The sequence below is a fragment of the Aedes aegypti genome, chromosome 3, assembly GCF_002204515.2.
Source record: "Aedes aegypti strain LVP_AGWG chromosome 3, AaegL5.0 Primary Assembly, whole genome shotgun sequence".
NCBI classification, from domain to species: domain Eukaryota; kingdom Metazoa; phylum Arthropoda; class Insecta; order Diptera; family Culicidae; genus Aedes; species Aedes aegypti.
The window spans coordinates 324,876,556-324,902,083 of NC_035109.1; the positions used below are offsets into that span (position 1 = coordinate 324,876,556).

The 25,528-nt window shown below is 37.5% G+C and overlaps 1 protein-coding gene across 2 annotated transcripts in view; it reads left to right on the top strand.

Annotated features, from left to right (window-relative positions):
• Positions 1-25,528, top strand: part of LOC5565802 (protein sax-3) — an 808,606-nt gene that overhangs the window by 563,353 nt on the left and 219,725 nt on the right. For both annotated transcript variants that reach the window (XM_021853934.1, XM_021853935.1), the window contains exon 3: positions 13,973-14,266. In XM_021853934.1, coding sequence (XP_021709626.1) covers positions 13,973-14,266 — 294 coding nt within the window. The remainder of the gene's footprint in view (positions 1-13,972; positions 14,267-25,528) is intronic.

Here is a 25,528-nt window from a genome sequence, read left to right on the forward strand (position 1 = left end):
AGCTCCTTCAGGGACTTCACCCTAAATTGCTTCTGGGGTTCTTCAATGAGTTCCTTCAGGGATTCCTCCAAGAGTTTGTTCAGGAATTCCTCCAAGGGTTCCTAGATGGATTACTCCAGGAGTTTCACTAGAGATTCCTTAGGAGTTCTTCCAGGAGTACCTCCTGGTATCTCTTAAAGGATTCTTCCACGAGTTGCTCCAGGGATTTTGTCAGGAATTCCATAATTGATTCGTCCATGAAATCTTCTATGGATTCCCCAGGAATTTCTATAGGAGTTCTTCCAGGAGTTCCTTTAGGAATTTCTCCAAGATTTGCTTCAGCAATTCCTCCAGAACTTCCTTCAGGAGTTCTTTCAGGAACTCTTTTAGGACTTCCTCCGAGAATTCCTCCAGGATTTCTTTCAGGATTTCTCTAGGAGTTCCTTCAGAAAATGCTTCAGGAGCTCAAATCACGAAGGACTCCCAAACGAAAACTCTTGCATGCTCGGAGGGTAATCTGGAGGAATTCCTGGAGAAATTCCAGGAAGAAGTTGGAGGATACCTTGAAGGAACGAGTTGAAAAATCCCTATCTGAATTACTCTAAACCCCATAAAGCAATTGCTGTAGGAACTCCTGAAGGAATTCTTGGAAGAATTTATCAAGGAATCCCTGGAAAGGATTCGGAAAAATACTCCTGGATTTATTAATAGAAAAATCTATAGAGTAATCACAGGAAGAATTTCTGTATCAGTCCGTGGATGATTGCTTGGATAAATTTCTTAATCCTGGAATATCTTGGAAAAATCCCTGAAAGAGATCCTGGAGAAATCCCTGGAGAAAGAAATCCCTAAGGAACAGGCTGTAAAAGTTTCTGGAGAAGGAAACCTCTGAAGAATATCCTGGAGGTGTTTATGGAGGATTCACTGATTTTTTTTTTTCAAAAGTCGCTGGAATAATTCCTGGGGAACTTCCATACCGGTAAAGTCACTTTAGGTGTTTCTGTAGGAATCACTGGAAAAATCCTTTGAGGAAATGCATGGAAGCAAGAAGCAGGAGAAAAATTGTGGAGGATATCCTGGATGAATGCTCGGATTAATCCCGAGAGGAATACCTTCAGGAAATCCTGAAATGTAACGAGGCCTTGAAGGAGTAAAAAGGCGAATCCTTGAAGGAATCATTGAAGACATTCCTGGTGGTTTCACTGATGTAATTCTGAACCCTTGAAAGGATTGAGTGAAGAATATTCTGGAGGATTTTCCAGAAGATATCCTTAACAAATTCCTGTAGAAAGTCCAGAAGAAATTCCTGGAGGAACTCCTCGAGGAATCTCTGAAGAGACTTCTGTAAGAAGTCCTGAATGGACTCCTGGAAGAATCCTTAAAGGGAATCATTTGAACTTTAAATTTAAATTTAAATTTTAAAGAATCCCTGAAGGGACTTATACAAAAAACCATAGAGGGATTCTTTGAAGCTATTCTAGGAATCCCTGGAGAAGCACCAGGAGAAACCCCAAGAGGAGTTCTCAGAGGAATCGTAGTTGGAATTGTGGGATTAATCCCTAGAGGAATTTTAGGAGGAATCCCCAGAGAAATTTTTGGATGAATTCCTGCAAGAATTGCTAGATGAACACGCGGTACACTTCTACAATTGTTTTGGGGATTCTACATGATGTTGATTGGTAAATGGCTGGGAATGGCGTTTCATTGGTACCTCGCGTACTTGCAGGCAGTGCTGGAAAAGTTCGCATCATGAAGCAGCTCACGAGTGTATACCAACGCATAACAAACATCACAGACTCGGGAACTGGCTAGGTGTGAGTAAGTCCGCACCCGTCTGCTCGAGAGAATATGTCAAAAGAAGTAGCAACAAGCTCGGGAGCGTTTACTCGCGAGTAACCGAGCAAGGTGTGATTTATTATGGTTTTGACAGACAAATTAATTGTATAACCATCATATTGACAGTAAACTACTAGTTTGTAGTCAAAAGCCCTTGGAAACCATGAATCTCGGAGGGGAAGCAGCTTTTTTCCCAAAAGCACAATATGACTCTGAACAGCTCCGAACACGTTCGCGAAACACTTTTAGCTTCAGTTACTCGGGAGCCGACAGATGCGAGTAAACCAGTGCTCTGGCGCTCGGGAGCGTTTAGTTTTGTTTTTGTTCCAGTTCAGAAGAAATGTTCGCCACTTTCCATCACTGCCTGCAGACCCATTTGTGTGGTCCTTAGCCTCTTGCCCAGCAACTCCTATCCCTACCTCCTCGTGGTACTGGCCGGGGTACGAGTAACCTTAGGTAAGATCGGGTAACCAACCCCCGGTGGGAACTTTGGTCGATTGCTTCATGACAGGGTAGGGGGGGGGTGGTTGCTTTTGCTTTTGCTTCAACAAACCTGAAGTGTCTGTACTCCATGTTAGGAGCGGCTCACAACAGCGCCTGTTCCTCATATCGGGGGCGGCTGATCATCGTCCAAGTGCCAGAGAAGGACTCTAAGCTAAACTGCGTACTATGGTCCTCCGTACATTTAGGGGGAATGGTCCTCCGGAAATCAAGGGGGTTGGTGTCAGGCCCTGCAAGCCAGGGCGGTCATGCTGCAGCAAGGGACCCGGCAGAACGTGGAACGTTATAGACGGAAACGGCAACAGCAGACCGTCTCTTTCGGGAGAAAAAACGCCGCCTGAAGGATACGGAGTGTGAGGAGATGAAACAGCTGTGCCGGTCTCAAGAAACACGCAAGTTCTATCAGAAGCTCAACGCATCCCGCAACGGTCTCGTGCCGCGAGCCGAGATGTGCAGGGATAAGGATGGGAGCATTTTGATGGACAAGCGTGATATCGGAGCTGAATTCATAAAGATGGGCCCGGAGAGTCTGGCCATTTGTCTGCATCGGCTGATAGCCACTATCTGGGAAACAGAACAGCTACCGGAGGAGTGGAAAGAAGGAGTAATATGCTTCATCTACAAGAAAGGCGACAAGTTAGATTGTGATAACTTTCGAGCGATCACCATTCTAAATGCGGCCTACAAAGTATTATCCCAGATCGTCTTCCGTCGTCTGTCACCTATAGTTCGTGGGAAGTTAACAAGCCGACTTCGTTGACGGACCAGATCTTTACTGTACGGAAAATCCCTCAAAAATGCCGGGAATATCAGGTCCCAATGTATCACCTTTTCATCGATTTCAAGGCGGCATACAATAGTATCGATCGCGTAGAGCTATGAAAAATCATGGACGAGAACTGTTTTCACGAGACTGATAAGAGCGACGATGGAGGGTGTGCAAAATTGTGTGAAGGTTTCAGGCGAACATTCCAGTTCGACGTTAGTGTTACGATAGACGGGGATCGTTCGAGTTGGTCGACGAGTTCGTCTACCTCGGATCCTTGCTGACGGCTGACAATAACGTTAGCTGGGAAATGCGGAAGCGCATCATCAGTGGAAGTCGGGCCTACTATGGCCTCCACAAGAAGCTGCGGTCAAAAAAGATTCACACCCGCACCAAATGTACCATGTACAACACGCTCACAAGACTGGTAGTCCTCTATGAGCATGAAACGTGGACGACGCTCGAGAAGGACTTGCAAGCACTAGGAGTCTTCAAAAGTCGGGTGCTTAGGATGATCTTTGGCGGTGTGCAGGAACCCAAGTAGCACTGGAAACAATATTTTAGAAAAATAAAACAAATTACATTGCCGTTGCATTTCAGATAATTTATAGCATATTTTATTGATGATTTTCAATTTTGGTTACTAACCTATTACATTGTAACTTACGCTTTGTTTACATTACATAGGTGTTGCATTATTACTTGCATGTAACTTAACCTAGAGCTGTCAAAATGAATAAGTTACATTGACATTGAATCTGTGGTTGCAAAGAAACAAATAACACGCTAGGTTACATACAGATTGCTAAGTCACATATGTGTAACAGCATGAAGTTTGTTTACCATTTGTCATAGGGGAAGGGGTGAAAAAATGCACAGGATGGTAAAATGAACACCAAACTTGTTACGCATGAACAACAAATTTCAATAATTTTTATTACGCACGGATGATATAGAGCATAAATAAGAGTGTTTTTGTTGATACGGTGATGTAATTTTAGGCACGGAAATGTTGAGGTTTTTCAATGAGGTGAATATCGTAATGATAGGATGTCGAAGCAGAAACCTTTAGAACTGTTTTCGAAGGAATTATAATCATTCATAGATGTTTTTAGGATTGCGATAAAAAAAATCAAAAATGTTTGTTTTGCTCGTGTGTTTTACCACCAACATAAAGTGAACATTTCCATAATATTTTAATGACGATGAAAGTATGTGAAAATTTAGCTTGCTTAGTCTTAATTCGTGTCGCTACGTTAATTAACATCTTTATCCGTCAAACGCAGTTTTTTTCGTTCAAAATCATGAATATATTCATGTGTTCACTGTATTTTATTATACAGTAAACACATTTTCGACGAGTAAGTTTCAGTTTTGAAAAGAAAAATGGCTGTTTAAGTTTCGATGATTACAATGACGGATCCTTGAACGTTAAAGTGTTTGGGTCCTCTAGACAATTCGTAATCAAACGTCAACACTCCACCGCAAAATCGCTAGTGTTTGGAGGTGATGTTTACTTCAAAATTTCGGAATCAACATCTCCATCTTAGTTCTAATACCCTCCGTCCACGAGTTATTGTGGCGCGTCGATCGTCGCAAGTTTCTCGTTAAACAGTCAATCCCGTAAATGATTGTGTTTTGTTAAGCTTAAGTACTTTTAGACGACAGCAGTCAGTGGCTGTCTTCTTTGTTCAAATTTGTTCTGGGATTCCAACTCCCACAGGGTCCACTTATGCACTGTCATAGTTTGTATTACGTGCAATAAATACGTTAAATTTGTCCTTGAAAAACTTATCGAAGGACCAAAACTTTAATCAACTCGTGGGGGCAAAACTCTCACCCCATAACACCAAAACAGTTGTTGAATTCAAACACAGAGAACAGACGTTCATCTTTAATCGTGAGCGTGTGTAAAGCTTTGTACTGGTCATTTCAAAGTATGTCGTCAAACTTTGGCGCTAGTGTCATAATAAAAAATGCCACTTGTCGCTAGCGTTGCTTTGTGTGCCGATGTATGTTGACGTTCGCTAGTGCCATCGTGTGGTCGAAACGAGTTTGTATGTCGCGCTCTCTGCGTTGGCGGCGCTGATGATTGATTCTAACCCTTACACATGATTTTGATGGAATTTTGTTCGAGCCTGCATGTCTGTTCTCTGTGATTCAAATTCTACCAAACGTAATGCCACGCTGAAGTAACGCGCAAATTAGAACCTTACAAATGTAAAATTTTTGCATCAGCATGTATCTATCATTGAACAATAACATCAGAACAAACGCCTGTAGGTATGCATTATATATGCAGAATCGATTAAGAGAAATCACTCATGTTAGCTAGGCCCTATTGAAGTGACAGCACAAAAATGCACAAGGGGCTACCATTAACAACGCGGTTATTTTTTCCCAATTTTAGACTAACCTTCCCCCTAGTAGTCATCTGTCCATACACAAAATTTACAATTTGTATGGACCGTGTTCATTGGGCAGAATCTCTCCCCTCCCCCACTAAATGACTACGTGGTTTATGGATGACCCATCCATAAGCACGCATTTTTTTAATTGATTTGTTAACCCTAGAAATACTCAAATGGATGGATGTTGTTTCTACTATTTGATAGAGAACATATCCGATTATAATAAAAAAGCATGTTTTTCACATCTAAATCGCTATTTTCCTTATCATGCGTGTGAAACTCAGAATCGTTGTTGGCAAGCGGGAGCACCACAAAGAACCTTGCATTCCATTCTGACATTACTATAGGAGTGAGGCGTCGAAGTTGTGCCATGCCTACTAGATCGTTTGATGTCCGATCCGATGTTACATTCTCGGAGTTCTTTCAACAGGCTTTTGATTGTCAACCATCATAACAGGGTTGGAAGACAAGATCTATGACAATGTTCATTCAGTACCACACATCCTCCCTCTTCTCAGGAAAAAAAAGTTTGAAGTGATGAGTTTTCACATCGTTTCCGTCATCACGAGAGCTTTCAGGAATTCAGGATGTATATTTCACATCGCTAAGAACTTCACCGATGTATACTGTTTCATATTTCAACTGTTCACTTGTACATGCGACTTTGAAACATTTTTCCGCTGTAGAATACCCACGCAATCAGAACGGCGTTGAAATTATTGATCGGTTGAATGTCGTTCCATACATTAGAAACGGCAAGCTAATTATATGAAATGACATATCTAAGATGAATTTTGGACAAAATATTGCTATTAATAAACTGACATATATGCGTTCAACAGAGTAGCATCAGTGTTTGACTTTCATCTTGTTGTACATTCAATCCACCGTACTTTCACGGAAATACTCACTTAAAGACTTGTTTGACTGTTGTTACTTGTTTTGATATAACATATCTACTAAGTTACTAGCCATCATTGGGCTTACATATCTTATTCTATAGATACAGTCGCGCATGCATGTGACATCACTTTTATTAGGAACCAATTTGTGACCACTTGTCGCGATAGCAAATATACGACCACCAGTCGAGTTAACAACATCAATAGCAGTTACTATGAACAAGTATGCGACCACCAGTCGCGGTAGCAAGTGTACACCACCATTGCATAGAACAAATATACGACCACCAGTCGAGCTTACAACATCAATAATACTTGCTAGGATCAAGTATACGACCACCAGTCGAGTGAACAACATCAATAGCAGTTACTATGAACAAGTATGCGACCACCAGTCGCGGTAGCAAGTGTACACCACCATTGCATAGAACAAATATACGACCACCAGTCGAGCTTACAACATCAATAATACTTGCTAGGAACAAGTATACGACCACCAGTCGAGTGAACAACATCAATAGCAGTTACTATGAACAAGTATGCGACCACCAGTCGCGGTAGCAAGTGTACACCACCATTGCATAGAACAAATATACGACCACCAGTCGAGCTTACAACATCAATAATACTTGCTAGGAACAAGTATACGACCACCAGTCGAGTGAACAACATCAATAGCAGTTACTATGAACAAGTATGCGACCACCAGTCGCGGTAGCAAGTGTACACCACCATTGCATAGAACAAATATACGACCACCAGTCGAGCTTACAACATCAGTAATACTTGCTAGGAACAAGTATACGACCACCAGTCGAGTTAACAACATCAATAGCGATTACTATGAACAAATATGCGACCTCCAGTCGCGCTAGCAATATCAATAATACTTGCTAGGAACAAGTATACGACCACCAGTCGAGTGAACAACATCAATAGCAGTTACTATGAACAAGTATGCGACCACCAGTCGCGGTAGCAAGTGTACGCCACCATTGCATAGAACAAATATACGACCACCAGTCGAGCTTACAACATCAATAATACTTGCTAGGAACAAGTATACGACCACCAGTCGAGTTAACAACATCAATAGCGATTACTATGAACAAGTATGCGACCACCAGTCGCGGTATTAAGTATACACCACCATTGCTTAGAACAAATATGCGACCTCCAGTCGCGCTAGCAATATCAATAACATTGATTGCTAGGAACAAGTATGCGACCACCAGTCGAGTTAATAACATATTCATTGCAACCATCTGTCGCGTTAAAGACAACCAAATACCAAACCAAATGCAACCACCAATCGCGGCAATAATATTTTTTTTAATTGCAACCACCAGTCACGTTAAGGACATTTTTTTTTTGCATTGCATACACCAATTGTGTTAAGGGCATTTTTTCATAGCAACCACCAGTCGCGTTAAGGATATTTTTTCAAACATGTTATTATTTTTTTTCAACATGGCATTTATTTAGAAATAATAATGAATTAAGTAGATTTGAATAGTTTGGATCTCACCAGTTATCGACACAAAATTCACAAATTTCACCGATTCAGTATGCTTCACACTTAACTTGTTCGTTAAACATTACGGGATACACAATGTACTGAAGCAAATAGGAAAGAAAACAATCATGTGCATTATAGGTCAAATATGACCAAAACATCGATAATACTGAATCGATTAAAATTCGATTCGTCCTTTGTATCGATTTTATTCAAATCGATTCGATTTCTTCACTCGTAAGCAAATTTACAAGAACAACGACTCAAAATAAGATCAAATCCCTTGTATTAGGATTTCATGTTGTTTCAACATCAAAAAATCGATTAATTGGAACGAAAAATCTACTTTTGGAACACCAATTCAGAATCGCCCATGGTTAGGAATATTTGCACACACTTACATTCATTTTTCACTCTATTTTATTTTATTGAAATTATTTTGTTTTTATTTGAAAGCAGAAGAGATAAGATATAGAAATGTGTGTATCATCACAGAAGAAACGATGAAATGATCACATACAACCAAAGCGAAGTTTTATTATTATTTATATAGAAATTTGCACAGTTAATAAATGTTACGGGAGTTTTTTTCGATTGAAATTACTAATTGATAAGTTATACAAATTGATTAATATTCATGAAAACCACTAATAACTTCAACACTTCACTTTTCTTTTGCAAAATCACATTATTTTACAAATTATACTTAATTATACGATATTTTTTTATACACGTTTTGTACGAATATGTTCAATTGACTTCTGCAAAAAAAATAGTTCAGTTCCTAACGTTATTCTTTTTTCCGTTCAACCTAAGCAGAAAATAGGTCCCTGATAAAAGCTGCGCATTCTGCTTCATAACTTAGATGAATCAGCTCGAAATGATCATAATCTTTAAATCGGATAAAATAGATGAAACACTTTCTATTACATTCAAATACTTCCATCGAAGCAATCTGTTTGAATTCAAATGCAAAACAAAATATTCACTTGAAAGCCTGCATCGCGCAACTCAAATAGTTGAGGTGATGCTGGTGTTCAATAAGAGCAACAACAAGAACAGAGAGAAACATTGCTGCTTCAGCGAGTAGTGAAGCGGCTAATGCATATTAATGTCATATTTCCTCTTCAATCAGATTTCTATTATTTATAGGAAATACCACATTGCTGTTTACTTACAGATGCCTTTTTATCAGATTCAAACTTCACTCCACAATCACTCTGAATACATATTTTCACACGCGGTTTAAGAAGCACTCGACACAAACACATTTCCTAGTGGACACTCCCGCTTGCTATCGAATCCAGGCTCTCCAGGAAAAACAAAAATTTATTTAAAACTCCTGGCAGGATCGCCAAATGTGAAACTCAGAATCGTTGTTGGCAAGCGGGAGCACCACAAAGAACCTTGCATTCCATTCTGACATTACTATAGGAGTGAGGCGTCGAAGTTGTGCCATGCCTACTAGATCGTTTGATGTCCGATCCGATGTTACATTCTCGGAGTTCTTTCAACAGGCTTTTGATTGTCAACCATCATAACAGGGTTGGAAGACAAGATCTATGACAATGTTCATTCAGTACCACACAATGCGCATATTACCCTCAGTCCCTAATATTGGCACAAATTGAACAATTTCTAAATTCAATTCGTTGTTTCACCTCAGGACGCAAGATTGCATTACTTCCTAGCGTCTTGTAGTGAAAAATTATTAACAAACCCGCATCTTGTTCCGCATCTTTATTCACAGAAGAGAGGATCGATAAAGAGAAATCGATCATGCGACTTGCGCCCTTATTATAGCACACGCTTGAATTTGCCTTCTTTCGAGCTATTTGAGTCATTTGAGCACGTCACAAACAGGGTTGCCATTATGCCAGATTAATCTGGCACTGCAAGACTTTTAATCGAGGAAAAGACAAAAAGACAAACCAGTCATTTCGCAAGACTTTTTCAAATTCAGCCAGACTTTACAGACCGACGGGTAGCCATACTTACTTTAATTACGGAGGATTTAGATTTTTTCCTATGACTGGTAAACTCCCCTTTCAAAACAATAGTTTTATGAGAGCCTGTTGTGTAGAAATGTAGCAAATTGGTGCAATCGTTTTTGAGTAATGAGTATTCATGTGTTTGGTTCCACTCTGGCCGTAAAGAGATGTTGAAAACGTCGAAAAACATCATTTTGTAATTTTAAGTTTACTTGAAGATAGTTAAACCGATGTTTATGATTTTTTTTGAGAGAATCTTCTTGAAACCTGACATTGTTTTGCCCTTTTTTTGATAAATTGAGTAAAAACAAAATGGCGGCCAAAGGAGTTTTATATGGAGAATGTCGTTCCCCCAAAGAAATTCATAATATTTCTAAAACCAAGTGACCAATGATTCAACAGCGATACAGATTTCAAAAACAAAAGAGTTTTTCAGAACTGCTAAACTATTGGAAAACAAAAAAAAATCATCGTGAATAAAATATTGTTTTGTGGTAGAAAAATTATGATGGCAGTAGAGGGGTTATGCTAGTGACTTTGATTATTATGCGATGGTATTTTAGAATTTAAATAATATTTACCCTAGAAATGAAAATGAAAAATGATGCAATTTTGTTCTATGTTGTATATATTTTTGTTACCGTTTAATCGAGTCTAGTAGTATACCTACACAATGGTGTCTGCCAGACTTTGCAAGACTTTTTATTTTGAACTCGCCAGACATTTTCAAAAATCTAGTGGCAACCCTGGTCACAAACCATGTGCTTTCTTGGACGGAGCAATTAATTATCATACTTTTGTAAGGTTCCAGTCAATTGGCTTAGGGGATTTTTGCACATTATTTGATAATTTATCGCAAATTCACCGTTTTTCCCATTAAGACTATATCGTTTAGGTGTTCATTTTAAACCCCTTCCCCTATTGACAGCAGTGTAATTTATTGGCAGTTTCAGTATAGTTACACATCAGTTTCAAAATAACATAAGATTTCTGGGTAACTATTGTGTAACTAACGAGTAACTTGCTGACAGTGGTCAACACTACATGTCAAAAATTTTCATATGTAGGTATTGTGAATTTTGATATAAGAACTTTACTATTTTATGACTAGTTATTGTTTTCATAGATATTTTTCCAGTGATTAATTAAAATTGTTGAATTTAGAATTTGCAGCCTCTCTAACAGCTTTTTAATAGTTTCATCAATTTAGATTGGCTGTCCTCAAACAGTTATTCGGAAGTGTTTCTGCAGCAAGATGAAATTAAATGGCGATTTATGATAGGCAACCCAGAAAATCCAACACCGAGACACAAAACAACGTGATTTTGGAATCACAATCTTCACAAACAATTATTAAAATCAAAAACACTGCTGATTTGAGTAACAGTGTCAATTTCCATTTTTTTTGTCAGTTCTAACGGAATAATATCTCAACAATATCAAATTATTATCTATTTTATGAGCGCGTCAATTTTGAGCAAGTAAAATGATTGATTTCACCACAAATTCAAATCGGCATGTTAAATCTATTATGTACTTGTGAATAATTACGTGTTCGAAAATCATACGTATTACTTTTACTGACATTCAATTCTAAAATGGTTGTTCAGTTCCAGAACTGTCAGAAAGTAACAACAACTTCAATGCCGTTTCATTTATTTTGTCGCAGGAAAACTTATGCGTAATCAACAAATTACATAGCAGTCGCTTGCAAACTTCTTATGTAACGAACAAACAAGTTACATAAGGCTAGACTTTTTGCGCTTTTTCGGTTACATAGCAGTATTTTTCCATGTTGCAAATGTATCATATTGTAACTATTGAATATGTCAAGTAGCCGTTGCTGTAAGCTACTTGTAACACCCAGTAAACACACGATCGTTTATGATAGGATATAAGAGTACAAATGTGGAGGCGATATACGTACATTATGCATACAGCCTAATGGTGCATGTACGTATATCGCCTCCATATTTGTACTCTTATGCACCATCGTATACGAGTTTGTGTTAACTGGGCAATATGTGCTGCTTGGGAAACCGGTGTATGGCGGCGAAGGATGAACCACGAACTCACCCAACTCAACGGCGAACCCAGAATCCAGAAGGTGGCCTAAGCTGGAAGAATACGATGGGTAGAAGATGTTGTAAGAATCCCGGACAGCAACCCTGCAAAGATGGTGTTCGCTTTGGATCCGGTTGGTACAAGAAGGCGTGGAGAACAGCGAGCTAGGTGTGCGGATCAAGTGCGTATCGATTTGGCGAGCGTGGGGCAGAACCGAGGATGGAGAGATGCGGCCACGAGTCGAGTATTGTGAAGTGAAATTCAGTGTTATCCGTTTAGATGTTAACTAAATAAATAATTAAAACGAAATGAGAGCACTAGTTACTAGATTTAACCCCTCTCCCTCTTTGAGCATTGCGTAATTTGTAGACGTCGCCTTAGCTTATAGCTGAATGTTTGACTTTGTTGTTGAACTCAAAACCGTGTACGAAAATTAAATATTTGTCAGCTTTTTGAAAATCTGAACCCCTGTGCGTCGCCGTCGGATTATGAGCGATGGGTTCGTTTTGCTCGGTCTGTGTTCGTTCACCGAGAGCGGTCCCTGGCTGGATCGGGGCGCCAATAGCCGTTTCAGTAGTCATAATTAACCGGGAAAGTGGTATGTGGTATGACCAAATTCGATGGGTCTTTTGTTGGTGCTGCTGTTGTAGCTTTTGGTGATCTGAAAATACGCCGATCAATTGTGGTGGTTAATGCTTACGAAGGCATGGTTTTGTATGGTGCAAAAGAAAGAGGTGAGAGTGATTGGTTTAACCAACAATGCGCAATTGGGAGTGTTTACCGATCGCAGCGTGGATTGACGGGAAACGTCGGATTTTGGTTTGCGCTGTTGTTCGTTGTTGGTTTGGACAGTGATCGTGGCTGGATGAGGTGAAGGTTAATTGAGAGTGACTGGTGTTGTTGATCTTGCTATGCATTTAGCGGGATCCTTATCGAGCTTAAGTGCTTCAATTAGTGGGATTATGTAAATTTTAACATAAATTGGTCGGTTTTATGGCAGGGATGCGATGATTCATCTGATGGTGGATTCAGACACGATACGATTTCATTTAAACATCTTTAAACGAACATTTGTTTGACATCGTTTTGGCGACCGTTCCAACAACTAATAAATACTTTGACGTCCAGATAGCCGCAGCGGTAAACGCGCAGCAATTCAGCAAGACCAAGCTGAGGGAGGTTGAAATGAGTTCTTAGTTAGAAAACTCGTGATGCTTGTAAGTTTTATAAAAATCTTAAAAACTTCTGTGAACAATTGAGGTTGTTTTCTTCTTCTTTTTTTCGGCATAAAGTTCCATCTGTAACTTAGCCTACTTCACAGCTGAACGTTCTAATGAGCACTTCCACAGTTATTAGCTGAGAGCTTTCTTTGTCATTTGACCATTTTTGCATATATCGTGTAGCAGGTACACACATATTCTATACCCTGAAAAATCAAGAAAACTTTGCTCACGAAAATACATTAAACTGTTTTGCTCAAAACCTATCCTCATGAGTCAGCTATTGAATGTTTGCAACAGTCGTCTTCCGTATCGGAAATGTCCCATTTATGTTTCACTCCACTGCTTGATGATGTGCATATTCTTCCCACAAACAATCCAATCCAAAGTCATACCAACTAGGAACAAACTAATGGTGGTTAGCACATCTTTGAGCAGACATCGATTCCAATCCAACTTTCCCTAAGCCGACAGGACCCTTTAACACGTTATCACCAGTTTCACAGACCTGCCGATGAGCGGTCGTTTGAACATGGGCTTCATCGTTCCGTTCGGTATAATGCGCGTGTGATGAAGCTGGATTTTGCAATTGGCAATCTCATGATAGTTCAACACTTGTTCAATATCAGTTTGCTGAGGCAGTTGTGAAATGCATCTTCTATCGGGCATCCGAACTCGATTATTAATTTGCATATTCAGACCAGACATAATCTTCTCACATCAGAAAGCGCAATTTCCCATTGAATCTAACGTTCGGCTCCACCTTCCTTCTCCCCTTCGTTTCAGCTCAACTTCGGACGCCCCGGATAACGGAACACCCGAGCGATGTGTTGGTGCCGAAAAACGACCCGGTCACGTTGAACTGCAAGGCGGAAGGCAAACCCGAACCGGAAATCCGGTGGTACAAGGATGGCGAACCGGTCAAATTCACTCCGAATCACGTGCTGCTTCCGTCGGGATCGTTGTTCTTCCTGCGGACCGTCCACAGCAAGAAGGAACAGGACGGCGGAGTTTACTGGTGCGTTGCGAGCAATGCAGCCGGAACGGTCAACAGTCGGAATGCGACCCTTCAGATTGCAGGTAAGATCTGGAAACATAAATTATTACCGAGCATTGGAAAGCTCGGTGTCACTGCTAGTTACCTGACGACTTCATTTTAATTCGATGGCTCACGGTGCTTCCCAGACCGTTGTTAGCAGAAAAAAAAATCCAACAAATCTGTGCACATCAATCGTTTGCTAAGCCTTTACTGCATATCCGACAAATTAAAAAAATAAACACACGCACGAAAAAACGTTTTCCTACAATTCCATTCTTTCATCATCATAGCATGCCTTTGCTTACGCCAGATACATAAGAAGTCTGCGCTAACCCAAAGCAAGCCTCTCTGCCATCAAATCTACCTTACCCCTATACCTTCCCGCATGAACTGGCGTACATGCAGGGGTATTCCCGGTTTACTAAGGGCCAACATCAGTTTCGACAAAATGTTAAATAATGTCAGTTTTTTGAGAGGTAGCTACCCTAGTTATCAAAATCAATGATTTCATATAGAGTGCTGATGCATCTAACGCCAATAATCATATTCAGTTAATGACAAACTTCAACATGCTACAAAAGCTTTTTAAAATTAGTATTTTTTATTGGCTTAAGCGCTATAACGCATTACGAAACCAATATTTTTTTAAATGTTTTTCCTTAAAAGAAAACCCTTTCACAGTCTGGATTTGGAACTGGACAAAAGACAAAGCACCCACATTAAATATTTTCTTAGGCTCCATAACATCAGCTTACAATTGTGTGCTGTCATCCAGCAAGGAAGGATTTGCTGAAACTTTATTTTCGATTTTAATCTTTTTGATTTAGTCTCACTCTCATGAGCCTAATGAATGTAATTTCAGTTTGTATAAAAATTTAATGGACAGAAATCAGTTCTATTCAATTATTATTATAAACTGTAGAGTAAAGTGGGGCAAAAGTTCGAGTGGGGTAAGAGTTTCTTTTTAAGATTTCTAGCTCAATTCAAAACAAATCTTATAAATGTCATTGTGGTTCGAATGCTATTCAAGTAAGAGACTTTTACTCCAAATATCATAAAAATCGATTGAGGTTTGGAAAAGTTATGACTATTTGTTGTTTTTCGACGTGAATATTGTAATTTATGGTCAAACTTTCGTTGCATGGAACCAATTGAAGATAAAATCTTTTTCAATATTTTATGTAAGGGCGTTTCTAGGCCTATCATAAGGTTGCTTTGACGTGTATTAGATTTTGCATAAATGCTTGAAAACAATTTTTGGCCCATAGTGGGGCAAAAGTTCGACCCATGTATAAAATCACGGAAAAATTTTCAAATTGCCTAAAATCCACAAAGTATCTTCAAATTTAGTTAAATTTGTCTGATCGTGTAAAACCTGTCACCAAAATTTTACATTTCCACTTAGTTTTGCGAAAAACTGCTATTTTTGAGTATATTACAATTAACCCGATTTTGGGCAATTTTTGATGAAAATTTAGTGTGTATTTTTCGGTAAACTTAAGTTTACGGCTGGTGTAAAGTATGCCTGTCATAAGAGGATCGATATTTAGTGTTTTAGCCAGCAAACTTCTGCCCCACACTAGATTCGAACTCTTGCCCCACCGGTGGGGCAAAAGTTCGAATAAGACAATAAATTTTGAAACTGTTATAACTAAAAATGGGTAAATATTTAGACACAAGTTTGTTCAGCAAAATTATAGCCAATATGTTGAAGGTTCACTGTATGGTATTTGTTTTGTTTTAACTGCTATTGTTTCCCTGGAAACTTTAATTATACCACTAAGGTCGAACTTTTGCCCCACCTTACTCTAAGGAATATCAGTATATTTGATGTCATTGAATAAAACATCATCACGCTATCATAGCTCGATTTACTTGTCTTACTTAACAATTATTACTATTTAGTTTAGCTCACATAAGCGGTTACTAGTTCAGTATTATAACTGCAAATTTAAATTTTCGAGATTCTACAGCTTGACATGACTTTGTACAGACATTTTTAACCCTCCAATACCTAACACCGCCTTTTGGAATTTTGTGTATTTTATTTTCTTTGCTCGGAAATCAAAAAGATTTTATTTTAGGCTCAAACCTTGGGCCAAAACACGCATGTTATGAAGGTTTTATACGACTTTGAAACATTTGTGTATATATGAAAAATGTTTGAAAAATTGTATTATTTTATAATCTATAAATGGCTGGGTCTAATTTAACGTGTAATACAAAAACTTGCACATTTTATATGTTTTGCCATCAACCTATCAAAGTTGAAGAGCCTTGTGGAATTTAAATGATTTCAAATCATTTTTCCGTTAGTTACACGGAAAATAAAATATTTAAATATTTTCATATGTTCCAGAAAAAAAAAATTTATATCTTCAAAAGTACAGCAAAAACTCAAATTTTTATTATTGTCAAATATCGTTCGAACTCAAAAGAGGATTCAAGAAATAAAAAAAGGATAGAGTTGTTCAAAAATGAAAGTTGTAAAAATCAAAAAATCTAAATTCATAAATTTGTGAATAAAATTAAATCATTTACCAACACATTACGTCGATTTTAGATAGCGGAAAATGTTACTTAGATCTGAAACAAAAAATGAGTATTTGAGAATTAATATGGCAAAACGTGATACGGAGAAAGGAGAGGGGGGTCGTAAATAGCCTATTTCAGCGTTACGTAATCAATGGACCCTGCCTAATGAGGTTTGTTACTAATGATGCATAACGCTGTGAAAACCATTATAAATATTTGAACTTACATAGTTATGATGATGTGAATCATATTGAAATATAATTATTCACGTTGAGACCGGACCACTATTTACATTTGGTCTTTTTAAATGTTCAAATTATCACTTGTTCAAAACCTTCTGTCGATGGTTAAAATTGATGGACCCCTCGGTAGTTTTCCGATAAAATCCAATATGGCGGTCTAATTCAATATGACCTCCAAATATTTATATTTTTTGCAAATGAAGCGTCTCTGATTTCACTTGCCATATCCATATTATTGTGAAGGGATTGTTGAAGAAATTTGAATTATGACTGTTTGCGCGAAGCAAGATTTGTCGAGGGGTCCTCAAAAAATGTTTTAATTATAACTACCGAGGGGTCCATCAATTTGACCAACCGAATGCAGATTCTTTGAACATTTTGAAAGACCAAGTGTAAATAGTGGACCAGTCTCAACGAGAATTACTCCTGGGACAACTAGGTACAAAAAACTATGGGATTTGCAAAGTTTCCATAGAAAACGAATATTTGTTTTACTATGTAGTCCTTAAATTGAACGAAACTAAATTACAAATTTGTATTAAGTAACATTTTTCTGAGATTGATTTTTAATGAGCTTTCAAGCACTGCATAAAGATATGTATAAGATTTTACGATTATGTAGTCTTTTTCGTAGATGTATTGAATTATCTATTTTTCTTAAGGTGAAGATGAATGAAAGCCAAAGTTCAAATTTTCAAGAGCACGGATCTAGAGAATCAAACATTCGTTTGAGCTGAAAACCTAATCGATTGGTCACCACCAGCTAGTGACCAATCGATTAAGTTTTCAGCTCAATCGGATGTTTGGTTCTCCAGATCCGTGCTCTTGAAAATTTGAACTTTGGCTTCGATTCATCTTCACCTTAAAAACCGTCACTATGACACTATGATATAGTATCAATGAAATTTAAAAAGACCTTGCTCTTACGTTCCAGGAATTTCTCAATACAGATGAGTTGGCTGTATTAAGAGATTCCTGGAACATAAGAGCAAGATCTTTTTTAGATCTCGATATATCCCCTAACTCGATGAAATGCGCGGTCCCTTCAATCTAGCGTACTTTGATCCTTCTGTAAGTCGATACCTCTCTTCTTTGATGTTCTCTAACTCGATGCAATCTGTTTTAGTTTCCAATGCAAATTTACCTCTCTAACTCGATATTTTCATAAGAAATATCCAATATCCTCCAAATAATAACTTATTTCTTGAAACTGAATTTTATGATTATACTTATGGTAAAATAAAGGTTCACAACCCATTCAAAATTTCAAAAAAATCAGGCTATTAAAGTAGAGTCAAATAGGTTTATGTGTTGAAATTTTACTATTTTTCACGTTAACATTACAATTGCGAATATATTTTAACAAATTTTAAAAATTGAAATATATGTGTTCTGTACCTCCATGGTGATGGTCCCTTGAATATCGAGTTAGGGAGAGTTGACTGTAAAGGTATTTACCAAGTAAATATGTACAACAAACAGTCACTATTTTGATTACTGGCCACCTGATCGCCAAAAGTGGATGCATGAGGATTTTAACTAACCATCTTTGGCGGATTTACTGGAGAAATACCCATGAAACAGCTGGAAGAAATTTCCTCAAAAAAATGCTTTTGGAAATGTCCCGATAGAACCCTTGAAGAAATTTAACGAGAACCTGGAAAAAATAGCAAGAATATTTAAAGGATCCCCTTCTAGACTCCTTAGAGATTTGGGCATCACATGTGTTTTACAAAAAAGATTCCTGGAATTAATTTCAAGAGCATACCTTATGAAAATTGATGGTGGTGTCCGAAAAATTCCCCGGAGTGATTCAAAAATAAAACATGTTTTGAAATATCCCTGAAGAAAATATGCGGTGGAATGATTCGAGGGAATTTCAAAGTGGTCACTAACGACTCTCAGGAAAAATTGCCGAAGGAAATGAAAAAAAATGTAAAGAAGAAAACCAATTTTAAGGAAAGAATGTAAAGTGATCCACAAACTTTTTAGCATTGCACACTGGACCAAATCCACAATTTAGCCGGAAAAAAGTATTTTCTCTGTTCACGTCGATTTTAGACGTTCGATGTCTTTAGGGAAGTTATTCGTAATTGAGTTTTGCACATTTTAAGAAAAAAGTTGATTAGGGTGGCCCTCATTTAAGGTCAAATTTGACCTCAAACTTTTTTGTTTGATGAAATTTGCGGCTGCGCTCTTCTGCAAACTTTTAGAAAATGTTATTTTGAGCAACTTTGTCGAAGGCACTTTTGATCTAACTCTTCATTTGAGCTAAGCAAATTGATTTTGAAAGTTTTAACCTAGGGTGGACCCAAAAAATCAGTTATTTTGGTCTAACTTTTTTATTTTCAGTTTTACGTGAATGTGGTCTTCAGAAGAGTTGCAGAGGAAGTAAAGATACACATTTTTGCTGAACATCGCAAGTTTATATTTCTTGTGATTTTGAAGTTATAAGCAAATTTAAGTGAAAAACTATGAAATCTTGAGATGCCCATAACTCATGGAGTTGGTTTGATAAAATTTTTCTTTCAGTGGCATTTGAAAGGCCATGCAATAGGCAACTTTTGCTGCAAAAATTGTGAGAACGTAATTTTTGTAAATTAAGAAAATTTAGTTCAAAAATATACATAAAAAACTCAAAATTCGCTTGTAACTCACAAGATTTTAAAGTTAATGGTGTACTACCTTCAGCAAAGTTGTAGGTTTTAGCCAGATCTACATTTTAGCCACCCTAATCAACTTTTTTCTTAAAATGTGCAAAACTCAATTACGAATAACTTCTCTGAAGACATCGAACGTCTAAAATCGACGTGAACAGAGAAAATACTTTTTTCCGGCTAAATTGTCGATTCGGTCCAAAGTGCATTGTGATCATTTTTATCAATTTAACATGAAGTTGCATAAATGCTAAATTTCTGCATTTGGAAGCTCATTTGATCTTTGAAATTTCTAAAGTATTTTTTCGACAATCTCAGCAAAGTTTTACAATAATTTGACGAGTTGATATTTTTAGAAAAGCAAATTGTTAAGAAAACCAACTTGGTAAGTATTTTCGTAGAAATTCGTTGAAAGTGCTGGGACAATTCTTGAACATTTTTCTTGGAAAAGCGTCTGGTGAAATTCAAAGAAGAAATCCCTCGTGACATTGATAGGGATATCCATGGAAGAATACTTGATCAAAATCTTGTAGTAATCCATGGTGAAATTGTTGTAAAAATTCTTGAAAAATCTCTTGGAAAAACTTCCTGTATTGAGTTTTTTCAGAAATTCCTAAACATCTCTGACGTTTTCTTAAAAATTTAAAATCCTCAAAGCAATTAAAATTTAACTCTAAAAAATCTAGCATAATCTCCTAAAGACTACCGAGACTACCCAGAGACTGCCGATTGAAAGGCCAGCTCGCTGCGGTGACGCTCCGATTCATGACGCGCGATGCACAAGCAGCACGAACGCAAGGAGAGAATACGCTTGCTGTGATGAAAGGAAAGGCTTGAGGAAAAGTTTGTCGGTTTGAAACGAAGCAGTAGTGTTTAAATTGAAAGGCAAGCTTGAGTCAGTCAGCTGGGTACTGAAAATGCTTTCGATGAAATGAAATTGTACGGCCCTGGTTTGAACACGCTTCTCAGTTATGTTTGGGACCAAAGCAATTTAATACACAGGTACAGAATTCTTGGAAAATGGCTCCGCGTTAGTAATGAAATACTTTTGTTTTCATTCTGTAGTCCGATATCTCAACAAAATTTGCTCTATTAAACTATTCTCTACGTGTAAAAAATTGATAATCTTGCGTTTGGAACTGGTTTGAAGTAAAAACCACCTCACGTGAAATATATTTCAAACTTATTATGGTGTAGATAACGAATAGAATAATGTAATTATACTATAACTATGTTAAACTAGTTGTCTAAAGTCTAAATTCCTTGAAAATCGTTTGAAGAAGTGATATTCCCACACAATATGAAGCAAACTTCATTACTAGTTATTTTCTTTCCTCAGTGATACAAAAACATTTGCGGGAATTCGGTACCTGTGTATTAAGGTACTTTGGTTGGGGTAGGACGTATAATGCGGAGGACGCAACGCTCGTTTACAGCGATTCTCTTCACAGCAATCATTCTCAATTTTGCCATTCTTATATTGACAATTTGAGTGATATTTAGAAGTTCGGCAGTCAAAACATCGGCGAAGTTTGGCGTCGACATTGTCCCTTATGTACCCTTATGTCGACATGTCCCTTATGTACTTCGGTCTAAATTTAATCTGGATTTACAATATCGTGGTTACGATGACATATCATGCCTGGAAAGTCAAGAAAATCTACATTATGAAGAAATCGTCATGAAATTGAAATCAGAAACTATCAACATGCAACAAATAATATAGCGTAGTTAACATCAAGCGATCGTGTCTTTCGCACAACCCCCTCTAATTTTTTTATCTAACATAAGCTTTTGAAGAAATTCCTTCTTAAAATCATTAAGAATAAAGAATTACTTAAAAAATAAGGACTCGTTCAGGAAATCAACACCAGAAAGGAGAGACTTGCCAAAGTTTTTATTACCAATCAAACGGGATTCAATAGGAAAATAAAGATCTTGTATTTTTATGAATATTTGCTCTTTGTTATACAACATGTACAGTTAACTCTCCCTTACTCGATATTCCGTATATCGATATAGAGTTAGAGAACCATAGTAAAAGTTGGTATTGATGGCTACCTCGATGGTCCCTTGAATCGCAGATACACTGGTTTTGGGTTCTGTAACTCGATACCTCCCTGACTCGATGGTCCCTTCAATATCGAGTAAGAGAGAGATGACTGTACTTATAAGTTGCTCGTTACATATTAAGTACATGAGATCTTCAAACTTTTCAGAATTATGTGCTACACAAACCAATTTAGTAACATGATGTTTAATATCGGTTGAGTCTATGAAAATTTGGTTAATTGTGAAGAACTTCTGTAACATATACATGATTGAACAAAACTTTTTCGATTTTCCATACAAAGTGGTCAACTTTGGAGGATTAAATCTTAGCTATTTATGGACATCAAACCTGAATTTCACCATATATTTGTGAGAGATTTTTCCAATCACGAGCCCAAAAGTAGTTTGACTAAAGTGAGTATTGTGACAAATTTAAGTAATTGAAATAAGACAAAAAATTGAAGAAATATATTAATGGTATCTTCAAAAAAATTGTTGAATTAGATGAGATGAACAAGTTGGCTAGAGACATTTTTTGTGAAGAATTTTAGTGTTTTCGGACTAATCTTTTTGAATTTTTATTCAAAAATTTTACTTTAGTCAAAGCATGATTGGAAAAATTACTTGAAAATATCTATTGAATTTCAAATCATACTTACCGCAAAAATTTCATGCAATTCGGTCCATAAGTAGCTGAGATCTAGGCTTAAAATGTTGATTATTTAGTATGGAAAATCGAAAAAGGTGCAATTTTCTTTTGTGCAAATGTGCAAATATCTCTGATATTCTTTAAATTTCTTATTCAATATCATGATAGGGCGTTACTTCAGAACTAGTCTTTCTTTGTTTTCAAATTTTGCAAATGCAATTTAGCCATAGAAAATGACTGGTTTGCTCAAATTATATGGATTTTTTTAATTATTAAATTAGTATTATTAGTATTATTCCAAACATTACATTCATTTCTTAAATCTAGGTGTCCTGTGTTAGAAAACACTATGATCCCAGTTTGGTTAAACTAAAATCATCATTTAATTAAATTTTGTTAATATTATATTACACGTCATATGCGATAGCAGTTCAGAATTTTTAATAGTGAAATTATTTCACCTGCTTATAAGAGAATAAAAACGCTTTCAACTAACAAAAACTAAATTAACCTATATAACGAAATAATCGAGGCAATAAAAATCGAAAGGATTTTTGTCCAGAATTATTTATAATTTTATTCGACACTTGTTAAAACATTGGATATTCTATGTAACTTATTAGTACTTTACCAGGAAGAAAGTTTCAGAATACTTTTCAAAATTTTATTTTGAATCCTCTGCAGAGCTTTCTTTCCGGTATTACAACAACTAGTCCATATTGGTATAGCATATAACATAACTGGTCAGAAAATTTGTTTTAAGACCAAAAACTTGTACTTAAGACAAAGTTTTGATTTTCTATTAGAAAGTGGATACAGACATTTTACATAATTGTTACATTCGGCTTGAATGCCCTCAATACGATTTTAGAAAGTTAAATTTTTATCTCGCATGAGCCCTTGATACTTAACTTCATCTGACCAATTTTAAATTTTTTTTTTTCTAATAATCACGGTCTTAGAAGCATCGTGTAACTCTTTTCGAACCGGAAAAGCTTTTAACTCGACAACCAATTACTGTCACCTGGAGCAATGCGCCATCTCCGATAGGTACTAACAAATTGTGACATGAAGATGTGTCTCTGCTTGAATGGGCTGCAGCACACGGGAAAAAAATGTGGCTAATTTTCCAAAGCACCAGCGAGACAGCAGACAATCCTGTAATTTACGACTATTACCATTGCTATTACCATAAAATTGACACCGTTCCACATACCATAGGCAACACATGAGCCAATGCGAACTAATTGATCGGATGCGAACATGAACTTGATCCGAACTCGGCTGAAATGGGGTGGCTCATCATTATCATCGCGTAGAGGGAAGTAGGGTAACAGTTTCTTTTTAAGATTGCTCAGTTCAAAATCTTATAAATGTTGTGGTGGTGCTGTTTAAATTTAGAATCAGCGATCAACGCTCCGTCATCGTAATCATCGTCATCATCGAAACCGCAAAAGCAGTTATTCTGCTTAAAACAGACAATTTTTCGACGAAAATGTGTTCACTGTGTTTCGGTTGAAGAAAAGAATACAGTGAACACACTTTCCTGTAAATTTACTTGATTTTGAACGAAAAAACTGCTTTTGAAAATTTCGAAATCAATGACGGATCCTGCCCCCTTAAGTGAATATTTTTCAGCACACATCAGTCTGTGGCTGGTAGAAGGAAGTCCTGTCATAAAAGTATCCATATTTTGTTATTCTATCAGCAAATTTTTACCCCAGACTAGATTCGAACTCCAGTCCCACCGGTGGAACAACAGTTTGCTTATGACAATATATTTCAAAAATGTTGTAACTTAAAATTGGGAGAATATTTTGACACAGATTCGTTCGGAAAAATTGTAACCAATATTGATGGTTTATTTATACTTCACAAATAGCCTTATATAATATCAATTGTTATAGTTTTCTTGTATTTACGAGTATTCCATTAGGATCGAACTCGAAACCCCACCTTACTCTATAGATTTTTGATAGGTTCCAGAGTTGTAAAATCTTTGGTTGACTGTGACGCCTCACTTTACGGTGCCGTATAATTATTATACTCGGGGCACTTTCTTTCTTAAGGGCCCTACCAGCAACGCCATCTCTGGATTGAGACAGAAATTGCCCTCGGTTGGATCCTTCGAGACGAGAGTGTCATTAGCTTCGGAAGCCCTAGCGAGAAGTCGTGTGCGCAAGCGTACCTCCCTGTGACAGAGGAGGCATAATTGTTTTTAAATAAGAGATTATTTATGCAAATTGACGATGAGCAGCGAAGGCAAGTGTTACCGAAGGTTTCTAGTGATTTGACTGAAATTGTCTCGAGAAGAATGATTTAGATTTCACAAGCATGGAAGAAAGCAAGCTGATTGGACGATAGCTTGAAGTTTTTGCAGGTTTTTTGTCCGGTTTTAAAATTGGTAAAACCTTGGCATTTTTCCATTTGTCCGGAAAATATGGAAAATAAGCCAGAGGCTTTCAAATTTTCTATTGAAAGTTCTAACATTTTCCAAAACAATCCCCCAGGAATTGTTGAAATCGGTTCCTGGATTTTTTGTAGTTTCGAGAGCTCTGTCTATATCAAGTTGTCAAAATAACTCAATTCCAATAATCTCTTCCAACGATATCCTTGCGGAGTTGACAGTTTTCACCGCGGGCATAATTGAGTTGACAAGTGAGTGGATGTCACTGCTCTCTAGGAGATGTAATTGAAGCCGCCGCACTTTTTCTGTCCACAAGTCGTCATAACCGGCGGCCAGCTTCAGCCCATCACCTCAACGTAGCATATTATTAACCAGCGCCAACCACTTTCTGTGGTGAGTCGTTTATTCAAATGAATTTAATTTATTGGACGTAACGAAAGTGACCCGGTTTTCCATCTCTGTTCGACGAAGACGACGACCGCGGTAATCTTTCTGTATTTATTGCTGGCTTGACAGTATACCTCTCTATCCTATCGCTCTGTAACAGTTGATATCCTCCCATAAGGGAGGTGTCGACCATTAGACGAGTTTTGCGGTCGAGCCAAATGAAATTTCTCATCCGACGTTTGAAGGGACCTTGGCGGAACATGGCGGTTGAAGGACACGATCGAGTTACGCGGTGAACGTCACAATACGTTACGAGCTCACCATTTGTCAGCAATTAGTTGACAATTGAAACCTCTTAAATGACTTGAATCGGG